The sequence below is a fragment of the Mastigoproctus giganteus genome, chromosome 7 (genome assembly GCF_048544385.1).
Source record: "Mastigoproctus giganteus isolate SK-2022 chromosome 7, ASM4854438v1, whole genome shotgun sequence".
Lineage (NCBI taxonomy): Eukaryota > Metazoa > Arthropoda > Arachnida > Uropygi > Thelyphonidae > Mastigoproctus > Mastigoproctus giganteus.
The window spans coordinates 43,268,428-43,283,138 of NC_143581.1; the positions used below are offsets into that span (position 1 = coordinate 43,268,428).

Consider the following 14,711-nt stretch of genomic DNA (forward strand, 5'->3'; position numbering starts at 1 on the left):
GAATTTTTAATCTCATCATGATGCTCATCATAATTTCAAAAGACAGGACCAGTACTGTTTGATAGAAAAGATGGGGAGATACTGATGCTTTGCCTTGAAGGTGAAACAGTTTTTACTAGTTCTAGTCTCCAGTAAGCAAAGTGGTATTATCACACTAGATGATGAGAAGCATCTAGTAAACGTAGTATTTCTTAGTGACGTAGAAGGGAGCTATTCCCCTGTGTTGTGTGGATGACCCAGCTAGGCTGCCGCTTGCATTGGTTAAAATGGATGATAAATATATTAAAGAATATACTAAACAGTTTTGTGCCAGCTAGTCCAGCGTTTTTTTGTTACTCTTGCTTGAAGTTTAAGTGTGTTACCTAAAAGAAGCAAATAAGACATTTTATTTTTGGATTTTGCCCTTTTGGTGGCCCTATTTCAATTTAAAATACAGGCAATCCCCGTATAACATGATACTTCTACAACACGGTTTCGCTCTAACATGATGAATAAATTGCAGAAATCCTCGCACAACACAGTACTTATATAACACAGTTTCGCTCTAACGTGGTTTGAGAATTGCTGGTAACCTTGCAATAACACGGTTGTTTGTTTGTTATATGGTTTTTAGGAGCATTAGCAACTAAGGCCATATTGCTCCGGGGATATGCGGTGGTCATTCCCTGACCTTTCCGCATCCTCTTTGTGAATCCCTGCTGTTGAATTTTTTTTTTTTTTTTTTTATGAAAACCCAAAACACGAAAGGTATCAAAACCTATAGTACTTATTACCGTACATGGGTTGAAGGAGAAGTGTATAGGGGGGGAGGGGGATGCCAGAAACTTTGCTCTAGAGACTAAACATGGGTTTCACCACTTCAAGCCTCCAATAAGCAAAGTGGTGGTATTTCACCGGTTGATGAAAGTCATCTACCACCTACAATTGCTAGTTGTTATTGCCTTTGTGATATTTTTCTAAATCACATTTCTGGAGGTGACTACCATAAAAAAATAAAAACAATTTGCAGTTTCTGGTTTAATGGACTTTTCTGTTAGTCCAATTAATTATAATTGGGTAGTAAACTCAATCTTATTGCATTTGCGATAGTTCCAATAGCTGGAATTCTGTGAGTTCTCACGTTATTATGATGAAATGTGTTTCCCCTTCCATAAAATATTCAATCATATAAAAAACAAATTTTCAGAAACTCATCACTCCATATCTCCCCTGCACATATCATGTTATTTGCTATTTATTACCGTATTTCCCCATGTATAAGACGCACCTTTTTTCGAAAAATTTGGGGTATAAAAACTGGGTGCATCTTATACAGTGGTTGTAGATTTTTTTTACTTGCATTTCCCGCTTTTTCACGCTTGTTATCTTTGCACTCATTGTTTCACACTTGTTACCAGTATATTAGGTTACGTTTTGCCACGTTCTGCCCAGAAATGGCTCAGAAAAGATAATCGTACAGTGTTGAATTCAAGTTAAAAGTGATCCAGTTTGTAAAAGTGAATGGAAATCGTGCTGCTGAACGTAAGTTTGGTCCTCCTCCAACTGAGAAAACAATCCAAGACTGGCTACGGGAAGAAGAAACCCTACTGAAAACGCCACGGCAGAAGGCCATGAGAGGCAAGTCAGCAAAATGGTCTGATTTAGAGAGAGACTTGAAGATATGGAAGATATGGATCGAAGAGCAAAGGGCAATTGGAATTCCTGTGTCCACAAAGATGGTTCAGCAAGAGGCAAGAAGAATTGCTGTTGAAAAAGACGTTACTGATTTCAAAGGAGGACACAATAGGTGCTTCAGGTTCATGAAACGGAATGGACTAAGCATGCATACACACACCAGACTTGCCCAAAAGATGCCTGAAAGCTATGAGCAGAAGGTCCTTGAATTTCATCGTTTTGTCATTCAATGCCGGAAAACACATCAGTTTGAGTTGGGACAAATTGCAAATATGGACGAAGTCCCCCTTCAATTTGATGTCCCAAGTAACAGAACTGTTGATAAGAAGGGGGTGAAAACTAACTGTGAAGACAAGTAGACATGGAAAGAGCCATTATCTAGCTTGTTATGCCAACGGAACCAAGCTGCCTCCTATGCTGATTTTCAAACACAAAACAATGCCAAAAGAAGACATTTCTCGAGGAGCGATTGTCCACATTCATGACAAGGGTTGGATGGATCAGGATGGGATGAAGATCTGGTTTGAGAAAGTTTGGAGCAGGAGACCAGGTGGACTCTTATGCAAACCTGCCCTATTGGTACTTGATCAGTTCAGGGCACACATAACAAAAAACACAAAGAAGATTGCTGCAGAGCAAAATACAAAACTGCCGTCATACCTGGAGGCTTGACATCCCAGCTCCAACCACTTGATGTCAGCATTAACAAACCCTTTCAAAGCTGCCATGAGAGACAAATGGAACCAATGGATGAAGTCTTCTGGGTACAATTTGACACCAGCAGGAAGAGTGAAGAACCCAACTATAGGAGAAGTTTGTACCTGGGTGAAAAGATCCTGGGATAATATCAAGATTGAGATCGTTGTCAAGTCATTTAAGAAGTGTGGCATTTCAAATGCCATAAATGGAACTGAGGACGAGGCAATATATGAAGACAGTGATTCGTCATCAGACACAGATTAGGACAAGCTAATGGATGGGAGTTTTGACAGTGATGAGTTGTAGGAATTTTATGATGAATAAAACTTGAGTTCAATAACTTTATGTAATACATTTTTTTTTTTCAAATTTCTGGCCCCAAAATTAAGGTGCGTCTTATACATGGGGAAATACAGTAATTGCTTATCATTTTTACTGTTTTAAATTTTACAACTAAAAAAAAGTCAGTGAACATAAATATCAATTAGTTAGTATGTACATATTACAGTACGTATTAATTAAGCTATGTACGTAAGCTTAAATTTATTTTTATTTTGCTAACTGGAAAATATTCTTCCGATTTTCACATATCATTTAACTTTGTTAATTGGTAAGGTAATAAAGTTAAATTTGTGCTTTATATTGCACCTGTGGATTTTTATAGCCTGTGGATAATATTTCTCCTATTTTTGCTTATTAGAAACGCAGTTTAAAATGCTATTTTATTATGAAGAGTCCATCATAAAGTGATTTGGTTACAGTGAGCCAATCGTAAAGTGGGGGTCCACTGTATTTTGTTGGGAGATCCCTGGGTTAGGTTCTGTGCTATTGAACTTGTGCTTATTTGAGACTATAAAAAATTGTGACTTTGAAGTGTGCAGTTCGTGACTTTTAAGATTTTGTAAGGTTACTTTGGTTTTTATTTGATCATTTATAAATTTTTCCGGGTATGTATTACTAAACTTTGTTCTTAAGAATCATATTGGAATAATTTCTTTGTTGTGAATTAAAATCCAGCCCTAAATTATGTCTAAGGAAAGCAAAAAAGCACTGCTCAAAAGAAACTTTATTTCTTTAGAATCAAAGATACAAATTTTGGATAGTCTTTAAAAAGGGAAAAGGTATCATACTTTCAAAAATTTTAAATTTAAATGAAGCAACAATCTGTACCATAAAGAAATATGAACAGAAAATTAGAACTGCTGTTGCTGCAGAATTTTTCATTTCCGAAAATATGGCAGCTCGTTTCTGAGCACCAATAATTGAGAAAATGGAAAAAGCACTCAGTATTTGGATTGTTGACAGCAGGAAAAAACGAATCCCATTAGATGGAAATGTAATTAAACAAAAGGCACTAAAAATTTATAACCATTTAAAAGAAAATGGAGAATCTTCTGTTAATCCGGAGTTTGTTGCCAGTAAAGGTTGGTTTGAGCAATTTAAAAACTGCTTCTTGTTACATAACAAGAATTCATGGGAAAGTGCATTGGCTGATAATGAAGCTGTCAAGAAGTATGCAGAGGAATTTCAAAAAATTATTGAGGAGCACGGATACACACCACATCAAGTTTTCAATGTCAATGAGACAGGTCCTTGGTGGGAAAAAATGCTCAACAGAATGTTTATTTCAAAAAAAAAGAAAATGTTCAACAGAATGTTTATTTTAAACCACCATAGGTTTTATCATTACATGATAAAACCTATGGTGGTTTATAGATCCTCTAATCCTCATGTAATGAAAGGTGTAAATAAAAATGCTTTAGCGGTATATTGGAAAGCAAATAAAAAAGCTTGAGTAACTACCAGTTTGTTTAAAGACTGGTTTCTAAATTGTTTTGTGCCAGCTGGAAAAGTATTTAAAGTACAAAATTCTGTATTTCAAAGTTTTATTACTATTGGATAATGTGCCAGGCCATCCAAAAGGTTTAAGTCATCCAAACGTTGAAGTAATGTTCCTACCACCTAATACAACTTCTTTAATTCTGCCATTAGATCAAGGCATTATATCTACCTTTAAAACTCATTACATCAGAAAATTGTTACAATGGAGGCATGGAAACATTTTTCAATTTTGAACTGTATCAAAATCATAGCTTTATTGCCGAAAGTAGTAAAACCATCAACATTAAATGCGTGTTAGAAAAATGTATGGCTAGAATCAGTTCATTCAGGAAATATGGTTGAACTGGCCGAAAATGGAATTGGTACGATAGTAGAACCACCTAAGTCGGTAGAAGGGAAGGTTTTGGTAATATGACTACTGAAGATGTTCACGAATTATTGATAGAAAAAGAGGCTGGTGAAGCGGATTTGGTGGAAATGGCATCGGAGGTAAACCAAATCAATTCGGAGGATGATGGCACAGTTGAAAATTCTCAATTTCCATATTTTACACTAAAAAGCATACTGGAATGCATAAACTTAGCCAAACAATTAGAATCTTATTTTTTGAATGCAGATCCTTCTACTGAAAGGACCACAAAGTTTAAACCGGGGTTCGAGCCCGTCACCACCAAATACGGAGGATGCGGAAAGGTCAGGGAATGACCACCGCATATTCCCGGAGCAATATGGCCTTAGTTGCTAATGCTCCTAAAAAAAAAAAAAAAAAAAAAAGTTCAAAAGGGAGCTTCGAAAATGTTTAGCTCTATACCAAGAAATTTACAAAAATCTATTAAGCAAAAGCAAACAAACCCAGATTACTGATTTTTAAAGAGAGCAGAAGTACATGAAATCTAGATGCTGCAGAAGAAAGTTCAGAAGGTGAAGATTCTACAACAGAGAAAAACGTTCTTATTTGATTGTGCTTAGCAATGATGAAGAGGAAGAAAATTAAATGAACGTACATTATCTGACATATATATGTATCACAGTTTGTGAGGTAAGACTTTTGTTCAGTTATTACTATTTAAGTTGCTACTATTATAAAAATTAAGTTTCCGATAGTTATATAAAAAAAAAATGGTGTATTTTTGTTAGCTTTTGGAACATGACCACCCTTTTTGTACTGGTTCTTAGTCCCATATAACACTGTTTCGCATTACACAAGATTTTGTAGAAAACAAACTACTGTGTTATACAAGGGTTACCTGTATTAATAATTTCAATTTTTCTGTCATGTCAAGACATGAAAATTACCTTAAAGTATTGAGTTACTCTGGAGTGAATAAGATGCTCTGAGTGAAATCAGAGCAAAATATCAAATTAATTAAAAAATTATATTCTTCTTCTTCTTGGTCCTTAGCTGGCAGCTGGGGGAAGCGGTTGGCCACGCAACCAGTATGCTGCTGTAGGTGCCGCAGGGTTTCGGCTTGCTCTGTGATGTTCTTCCATACTTTACGATCCATGGCATCAGTCCTGGCCTGGTTAAGGTCGAGACGTCGGCTCTTCAAGTCATCTTCCACTTGCTTGGCCCACGTTTTCCTAGGCACGGTCTGTTGGATGCTCCATTGGGTGGGTCGTTGTCTCCAAAGGAGTGTGGATGGTATTCTGTTTGTGCCCATTCTACATACGTGGCCAAACCATCTAAGCCTTCGCTTCTGGATTTGGTCGGCAATGGTTGGTTGCTGTTGGCATCTGGTGTGGATGGTATCATTAGTGATGCGGTCACGAAGTGAGATGCCCAAAATCTGCCGCAGGCATCGCATTTGGAATACCTCAAGTTTGTTTAAATCTAGCTTGAGACAAATCCACGTTTCTGATCCGTAAAGGAGAATGGGCAGGATCAAAGTCCGGAAGTGTCGGATTTTAGTCTTTGAGGAAATGTTGGTCCTCTTCCACAGACACCATTTGAGCGAGGCGAACGCAGTGGCCGCCTGTCCAATTCTGCTGTGGATTTCCATGGTGGATGCAACTTTCTTCTCCTCGACCAGCGACCCAAGGTATTTAAAGTCCTGCACTTGCTCGATCTGGACGCCTTCGAGATAGATGGTGGCTTGCGACCCATCTGTTGTCAGGGCCTTTGTCTTATCAGCATTGATCTTCAAACCGTATGGCTGGGCAATGCGGGCAGTGTCGTAGAGGATGTCCGTGGCTTCAGAGTCGTTACCAGCAAAGATAGCACTATCATCGGCAAACATCAGGTCAGTCACATAGTGATCCTTGTCATATTGTATGCCCCATCTGTTTCTGAATGCTTGCCTCATAATGGCGTCGACCACGATGTTGAAAAGCAACGGGGAGGCTACATCCCCTTGGCGGACTCCAGTTTGGATGGTAAATTCCTCAGATAAATCGTTCTGGATGTGCACCTGGCTGGTTAAACCATTGTATGCAGTTTGGACGAGTGTGATGACTTTTCGAGGTACATGTTCGACCTCTAGTAGTTTCCATAAGGCAGGCCAATGGACACAGTCGAAAGCAGACTAAAGTCAATGAAAACAATGACGGTTCGCTGTCCACATCGGATCCTCTCCTCCATCAGCTGACGGATGGCAAAGATTTGATCACAGCATCCTCGCCCTGGTCTAAATCCCGCCTGTTCTTCTCGACTGGTTTGCTCGTGATGTTTTTGCAGCCTTGACTGGATGATCTTCATAAAGACCTTTCCGATGATGGAAAGGAGGCTCATGCCATGGTAGTTCTTGCAATCCCGGTTATTGCCTTTCTTGTGGATCGGTATGATAGTGGCTTTCCTCCATGTTAGCGGAATTTGTTCAGTGCACCAGATGGTTTTGAGGAGTGAGTGTTGTCGGCGAAGCAGTACATCTCCCCCGGCTTTGATCGCTTCTGTGGTGACTTGGTCCACTCCTGGTGTCCTGCCATTCTTTAGGGATTGTATGGCTGCTTTCACTTCTTCTACTGTAGGCTCAACGTCGACCATGGAGACTTCAGGGGGATCGATCGATAGTGCGGCTTCTGGCGGTCCCTGAGGTGGGTCGTGATTATACAATGCTTTGAAGAATTCACTCCACCGTTGCAGGCGTTCGGACGGTGATCGCACAAAGATCCCATCAGCATTCTTGATGTTGTCACTAGTCAATTTGGTCTTTCCACTCAGACATCTGAGGGTGCGGTAGAGAGTGCGGTACTCGTTCTTGGATGCTGCCACTTCAATATCGTCTGCCACTTGGTTCCAGTATGCTTCTCTTTCCGCTGTCATCCTCTGTCGGACTTCTCGGTTTAGCTGCCGGTACCGTTCAAAGTCGACCAGCTTTGCCTGTTTCCGTTTGTCCATGAGGTCGAGGCACTCGTCTGATATCCATGGTTGCGTTCGACGTCAGGCAGGTGGACATAGGGGCTTGGCACATATCAGGATGGCATCAGAGATCTGCTTTTCTTCTTCATTTATATCCTCGGGCACGGCTAGCGTCTCGAAGTGGTTGGATAGGGCGATCTGATATGCCCCTTTGTTGGTAGCATTCATTAGCTGCCTCCAGTCCAGCTTGGCTGACCGAGATGACCTTTTTGCATGCCGTAATTTGAGCTGCACCTTAGCCCGGATGAGGTAGTGATCAGATCCGCAATCAGGTCCCCTCATGGCACGAACGTCCATGAGTGATGAGCGAAATCGGGCGTTGATCAGAATGTAGTCCAGGATTGCTGAGTCCTTGCCAGATGGATTTCGCCATGTATGGTGATGTTTTTGAGTGTGCTGGAAATGGCTGTTTCCGATGATCAGGTTGTTAGATGCGGCAAAGGACAACAAACATAGTCCGTTGTCATTGATCTTCCCATGGCCAAACTTGCCCATTGTTGTTTCCCAACCAGATCTGTCCACACCAATGTGGGCATTAAAGTCCCCTGCAAGTATGATCACTTCTGTCTGTGGAATTGAATCCAGCGTATGTTGGAGCTGGTTGTAGAAGTTATTCTTGGTCGGGTCCAGGTTAGTCTCAGTTGGTGCATAGGCGGAGATAATATGGGTCTTGATGGTGCCCTTGACAGTAAGAACTGCCAGGCTGTCCGATATTGGTTGGAAAGCGATCACACTACTGGTGGCCTGAACATCGACCATAAAGCCCACTCCTGCTTCTCATTTCTCACCACCAGAGTAGAATAGAATAACCGCTTCGTTAGGTGTTGGTGGTTGGATGATCATCGTTCCAGACCCGGTGAGCCTTAATTCGAATAATGCTGCGATTGATACCTTGCACCTAAGTAGTTCTTGGGCAATGATTTCCTTTTGTCCAACGTGGTGCCCCGTTCGAACATGCCATTCGCCAATGTTAATTGCCCTTTTCGGCGTAGTAAGCTTATTGCTATGGCCAGTGGTCCACTTTATACCAGCACCCTGGGTCCCCAGTGCTGACACATCGGCTACCCGGGATGCAGTAACATTGTTGTAAGAGCTTGTTCTGTGGCCAGTGGTCCACTTCACACCAGCACCCTGGGTCCCCAGTGCTGGCGCATCGGCTACCCCGGATGCGGTAACATTGTTGTAAGAGCTTGTTCCGAATTTCATGCGGTTTCTTGCCTAGTTTCCCCGGTTTCCCGGTTCTCGTCATTTCGGCAGGATGACCACCCTCCTCCTTTCGCAGCCGGTCTTGGGACCGTCCATGGCGGAGTTATATTAATGGAGATTAGAAATATGACCAATGATGGGTTAAAGAAACTTGACAGCAGGACTTCAGAAAAAATGTTTTTAAAAACTTTTTTTGCATTACTCATTAATTGTGTGTAGTAGGTTTTAGAAGGGGAAATTAATTTTACTGTATAGGAGCCCCTCTTTATAATGCAGTTCGCTCTGTGCTGATACGCTATAATGCTGTTCTTATATTATAACCTGTATCTCACTCTAACGCTGTCAAAACTCACTATAATGCTCTTTTACCAGCGTACAGATTGAATTTTTGGCATGTTTAACGAAAATATTTCATCTGATGTAGTCGATAGCTTGAAAATGAATAGCAAAACAGCATTAAAACATTTCCAACACCAGCTTGAGAAATATTCTTCCACATAAATTTAATTGCAGTACAGTGACTTGTTACGTAGTTCCAAGATCAACATTTTAAAAAAATTATCAAGTATGTTGCTTGTAATATTTGCGTTATATGCATTTATCCAAAGTCCTAGTCATCACTCATTTCAGCGTTAGACATCATCTGTAACAGACAGTTTACTCGAACATTGTATCATAATTAATGCAACACAGTTACGTTTTCGAAGATTAATTAATAATAGCAGATAAGAATTAAAAAGCAACAATGTCTGGATGTGGTACGAAGATTGCAAAGGTAAGTAAAAGACTGAATTTGAAAATTAAATTAGACATTTTGAAGCAAATCGATTCCATTCAACAATAAGTGGATGTGTGCAATAATTTAAGACTGGCAGGTTTAACTGTAAGAACAATTATAAAAAATAAAGAATTAATTTTAGCAGTGGGAAAGACAGCTGTTCCACTGCAAACAACTAAATTGGTTAGGGCTAGGCCGGCTATTATGATTGGAATGGAGAGACTTCTAAATAATTTTATTGAAGATAATGTCCAACACAGAATTTCGTTAAGTTAATTATTATTAAAGAAAAAGCGATTAGCCTATATGATGATCTGAAGAAAAAAAAGGGAGGGGGGAACCATTTAAAGTTAGTAAGGGCTGGTTCCATAGATTTAAACTCCAGGGAGAAGCTGCAAGTGCAGATCAAGGAGCCGAAACTTTCAAAAAAAGAATTTGTTAAAATTATTGAAGAGGGGTGTTATACTTCTTAACAAGTTTTTAACATAGATGAAACAGGAATTTTTTGGAAACAAATTCCTAAAAGAAGTTTCATAACGAAAGAAGTAAAAAACATGCCAGGCTTCAAAGCAGCGAAGAATCAGTTGACTTTATTGTTGGGTGGTAATGCTGCAGGAGATTTTAAAGTAAAACCCCTTTTAGTTTACTAGGAAGAGCGTCAAAGTACAACCCAAAAATCGATCAAAGCTACGAAAACTTAACAGCCCAGGGCCGTCGGATTAATAAATCCATGATTTTAATTGGAATTTTAAGTTTAATTTTGATACATAATGTAGTTACTTTCCACATAATTATATATGTATGGAATGGAGAATATTTTATATGTAAAAATTTTTGAATATTAAATATTTTTACCGACATTTGTGCGTCTTTTCACTACCGTTTATTATTCATTAGGAAATATCCTGTGGCATAGACTGCAATTCACAAATACATGTTACATTATGTGAATACGACGTTTGCTTAGTGCTGATTCACTTAGTGCTCTGTTTTTCCGGAACGAATTATCAGTGTTAAGTGGCAGTCACCTGTACTTTGCAATATTATAATTTTCCATGTTTGTTTGTTTGTTTGTTATTTGGTTTTTAGGAGCATTAGCAACTAAGGCCATATTGCTCCAGGGATATGCGGTGGTCATTCCCTGACCTTTCCGCATCCTCCGTATTTGGTGGTCATGGGCTCGAACCCCGATCTAATCAAGAAGCATGTGCTACACACTGCTGCTCCTGCTCACCTGGCTACGGAGGCACCCATAATTTTCCATGTACTGTATTTTACTTTTTACTATATACAACTAAAAAGGGCGCCTCCGTAGCCAGGTGGTCAGGAGTAGCAGTGCATAGCACATGCTTCTTGATTAGCCTGGGGTTCGAGCCCATGCCCACCAAATACGGAGGATGTGGAAAGGTCAAGGAATGACCACCGCATATCCCCGGAGCAATATGGCCTTAGTTGCTAATGCTCCTAAAAACCAAATAACAACAACTAAAAGGATTAGGTCCCAAGGTTGCTGGATATAGGAAGCTTGACTGTGGTTTTTTATTTTTTTTTATTGTGGTTATTTTTAGATGCCCACTCAATAAGAACTGCTTTTATTGCTCACTTGTATTGCCTCACATTTTCTAGAACAGATATTTTAGCAGCCTGGATAATGAAGATGAATCGAGCCTAACCAAGATGGTTATTTATATTTCTTTTCAGTTAAAAAAGAAATCATGCACATATTTCATAATAAAATTTAATACATTTTACATGATAATTGTGAAATTATGAAAATGAACATAGTTTCTTATGTTTGGGATATAAATGCTTTATTTTTTAGTAGTGTTGCATAGACTAAATCATCATTAATAAGTAAATGCATAACTTAAATTATTTTAGAATCCACTCTTTGCTTTCTATAAGTACTTAAGTTTTCTTACCCAAAAAAAAAAAAAAAAAAAGCTTTCAACACTTAATTGATATAATTTTTTTCCTTCAAGTGATGGGTATCAAAGGACGTCGTGTACACATGATTGAAGAATTGAGTGATACAATTATATCATTTCAGAGAGGTGAAGTAATGATTTTTATAATGTTCTGCATGTTTATTCAGCATGCCAATGCATTTGTAATAGTATAAATCTACAGCTAGATGAAAATATTATTTTGCTGTTGTGTATAACTGAAACATAAGTCATATATTAACATGTAGATACATTTGCAGTGGAAAAGTGATTTAAGTTGTTTAAATTAAAGTTGAAATAGTTTGCAAGCATACAGACAGAAGATTTAATCAAAAAGTTCAGCAAATATTACAAAAAATTAATTTGATTCAGTGATAAATGTTTACATTGTTAATATTCTTCAATATAACCTCCTTTTGCAACCATACACTTGTTTTGTTGTGGCTGCTTTTCATCAAAACACTTTTGGAAGACTTCTTTTGTGAGTGCTTCTGGATCGTATACGATTGGATTTCTAATTGGAATTTAATTTTGGGAATAACCAAAAGTTGCATGGTCACATTAGGCAAATACAATGGGTACAGCATGATGGGAATGTTTTTATTAGTCAAAAATTGCTGGACAGCAAGTGATGTGTGGCATAGCATGTTGTTGAAGGAGCCAACCATTTTTCAGGTCATTTATTGAAGATCAGCCATTGTAAAACTTTTAGACTGCATTAACAGTGACATTTCACGAATTGACTTCTGTTAACACCATCCCCTCATCAAAAAATGCAGTCAGTATGATCTTTGTGTAATTTTGACTGCCACGTAACAATGACAACATTGTTACGTTGGGAGCTTTTGAGCCTTGGTCTGTGGGTCACATAATTACACCCAGGATGCATTAGCTGTTATAATTTTCGTTAAAAATACAGATCTGATATAACTTGCTCAAAAACTCAGATGAAATGGGGATTCTATGCTGTCTTTGATCTCAAGTGAGAATGCATAGAACAGACTTGGTGTTCACTCAAACTCCTCTGTTAAAATGACCTGAACCAAACCAAATGAAACAGAAATTCATCAGTTTCTGAATAGTCAGTCATTGATCTGATTGAATGATGTTTTGATCATTTGAGATGTTGTTGGGCACCTACATCAAACAAAAATTTCCTTCACGAAATCTTTGAAGTTACTTAAAACTTTTTTTAAAAATTATTATTATTATTTGTTTTTCATCATAACATCATCTGTGTAAACTGTAACAAGCATTACATAAGTTTTTGTGGCTAACTTGCCAGGTTTATAATAAAATTTTTAATGTTTGTGTGTTGTTGAAATTTCATCATTTTCGGTATTGCGACAATTGAGAAAAACAAATCTTCACTAGTTAACAACAAGTAACTTTGTAATTATGAGATGATTTGCCAAACTTTTTAACTGAACTATATTTTTTTACTGTTATTTTTCCCCGTATTCTCTTTCTTTTAATTAGATCTATGACTGTTCTAATACCCCCAGCACATTCCACTTTTCCAGTACAAACATTATCCTCCAATTTTCTCAGTCATAGGCATCTTTGTTTTGATATTAATCTTTGCAGTTCTTCTGAACATCTTGATGTGAGCTAATCTCTTGGTCTTTGCTTTACACTTTATTTTCCAGTTTTTCTTATTTTGTCCATATTAAGGTCTACTCTACAAGAGATGAGACCTAGTAATTCTTTCCTCCTCTTGCCCCTCGACGTGGGCACCTGTACGTGGTGAGGGGACCTCCCAGTGACGCTGCTGGACTTCCAGACTAGCATCACTGGGATCCAACGCCCACAGCCCAGGTTCCAGGCTTACATCAATGGAATCCGGCGTGTTTGCTGTGCGCTGCGATCCGTGGAAATTCGGAAAGGGGGATCCTGGTGGTTGAGGGGCCCCAGCTTAAATACACCACTTTGGCCCCTGCTTTGACAAGACGGGAGGTCCTGGAAGGCCCGGCTAGGATCAGTCGGCTAGTAGGCTCTCCTGCGAGGGTCAACCGTGTCAATGCCATGCCCCTACCCTCACGGTCCGAGGGACGGGATTCAGGCTGGCGGCGGTGCGGGTATGGTGTCTTGGTAGCCCTGGCGTCCCACTCCCGAGCGCATTTATTGCTTGCCGGGTAGTGGGCGTCCCTTTGGGCTCCATGGTGGGTGGGGAGCCCGGGCACTGAACCAAATAAAATTTCTATGAATCCTGATAAACTTATTTCTTCAGGGGCCCCAACCCGGTCCCTATTTGAAAACAACGACACAGATACAGATAGCATTATTGCTAAAAAGAGGCAGCGAACGGAATTACCATCAGGGCCTGTCCCAAGGTTCTTAATTATGCATTCTACCAATGAAACACCGATTGGTAAAATGTCGCCCTTTTTTATTCAAAAAGGGTTAGATGGGTTAGCAGGTACACCCAAATCAGTTAAGAGGCTTCGTTCTGGAGATCTTTTAATTGAAAGTAAAAATGACAGGCAATCTGAACATCTACTCCGAACAACATCAATCGGAGGAATCCCTATAACAGTGACACCACACAGAACCCTCAATTCATCAAGAGGTGTCATTTCGGAGTGGGACCTTCTCGACGTAACCGAGGAGGAAATCTGCTCCGAATTAAAACCACAGGGAGTTATTGCCATCAAGAGAATTACTGCGCGAAGGGATGGGAAAATTGTTAAAACCAGGTGCGTTATCCTGACTTTTAACTCTCCTAAACCTCCTGACGAGATTAAAGCTGGATACATCAATTGTTCAGTGCGTCCATACATTCCGAACCCTTTACGGCATTTTAAATGCCAGAAGTATGGACATTCTCAAATGGCCTGCCGTGGAGTCCTTGCATGCGCTCGATGCGGTGCAAAGGACCACGAAACAACAGCATGTTCAGCTGCAAAACCCACCTGTATTAACTGTGAAGGCGAACACCCGGCCTACTCACGAGCATGCCAGAGGTGGAAAGAAGAAAAAGAAATTCAACGGCTGAAGGCAGAGCTAAACATATCATACCAGGAGGCAAGGAAATTGGTGAAACCCCTGAATATCAACAGACCTACCTACGCCCAGAAGGTAGCAGGGAGATGTTCCGTCGGAACTCAGACGGACATGACCATTCCTCCAAAGGAGTCTTTCACTCCCATTGCGCGTTATCTCTTAAGTTCTCAAAAACCTGCACAGAAGGACCAATCAGCTGCCACTCCTA

At 39.6% G+C, this 14,711-nt stretch overlaps 1 protein-coding gene across 4 annotated transcripts in view; it reads left to right on the forward strand.

Moving 5' to 3' along the window:
* mxt (Eukaryotic translation initiation factor mextil) overlaps nucleotides 1–14,711 on the forward strand; it is a 322,652-nt gene that overhangs the window by 97,932 nt on the left and 210,009 nt on the right. For 3 of the 4 annotated variants that reach the window (XM_090377627.1, XM_090377628.1, XM_090377626.1), the window contains exon 7: nucleotides 11,537–11,608. The exons of the other annotated variant lie outside the window; for it this stretch is intronic. In XM_090377627.1, the coding sequence (XP_090233753.1) occupies nucleotides 11,537–11,608 (72 nt within the window). The remainder of the gene's footprint in view (nucleotides 1–11,536; nucleotides 11,609–14,711) is intronic. 4 annotated transcript variants of the gene reach the window in all.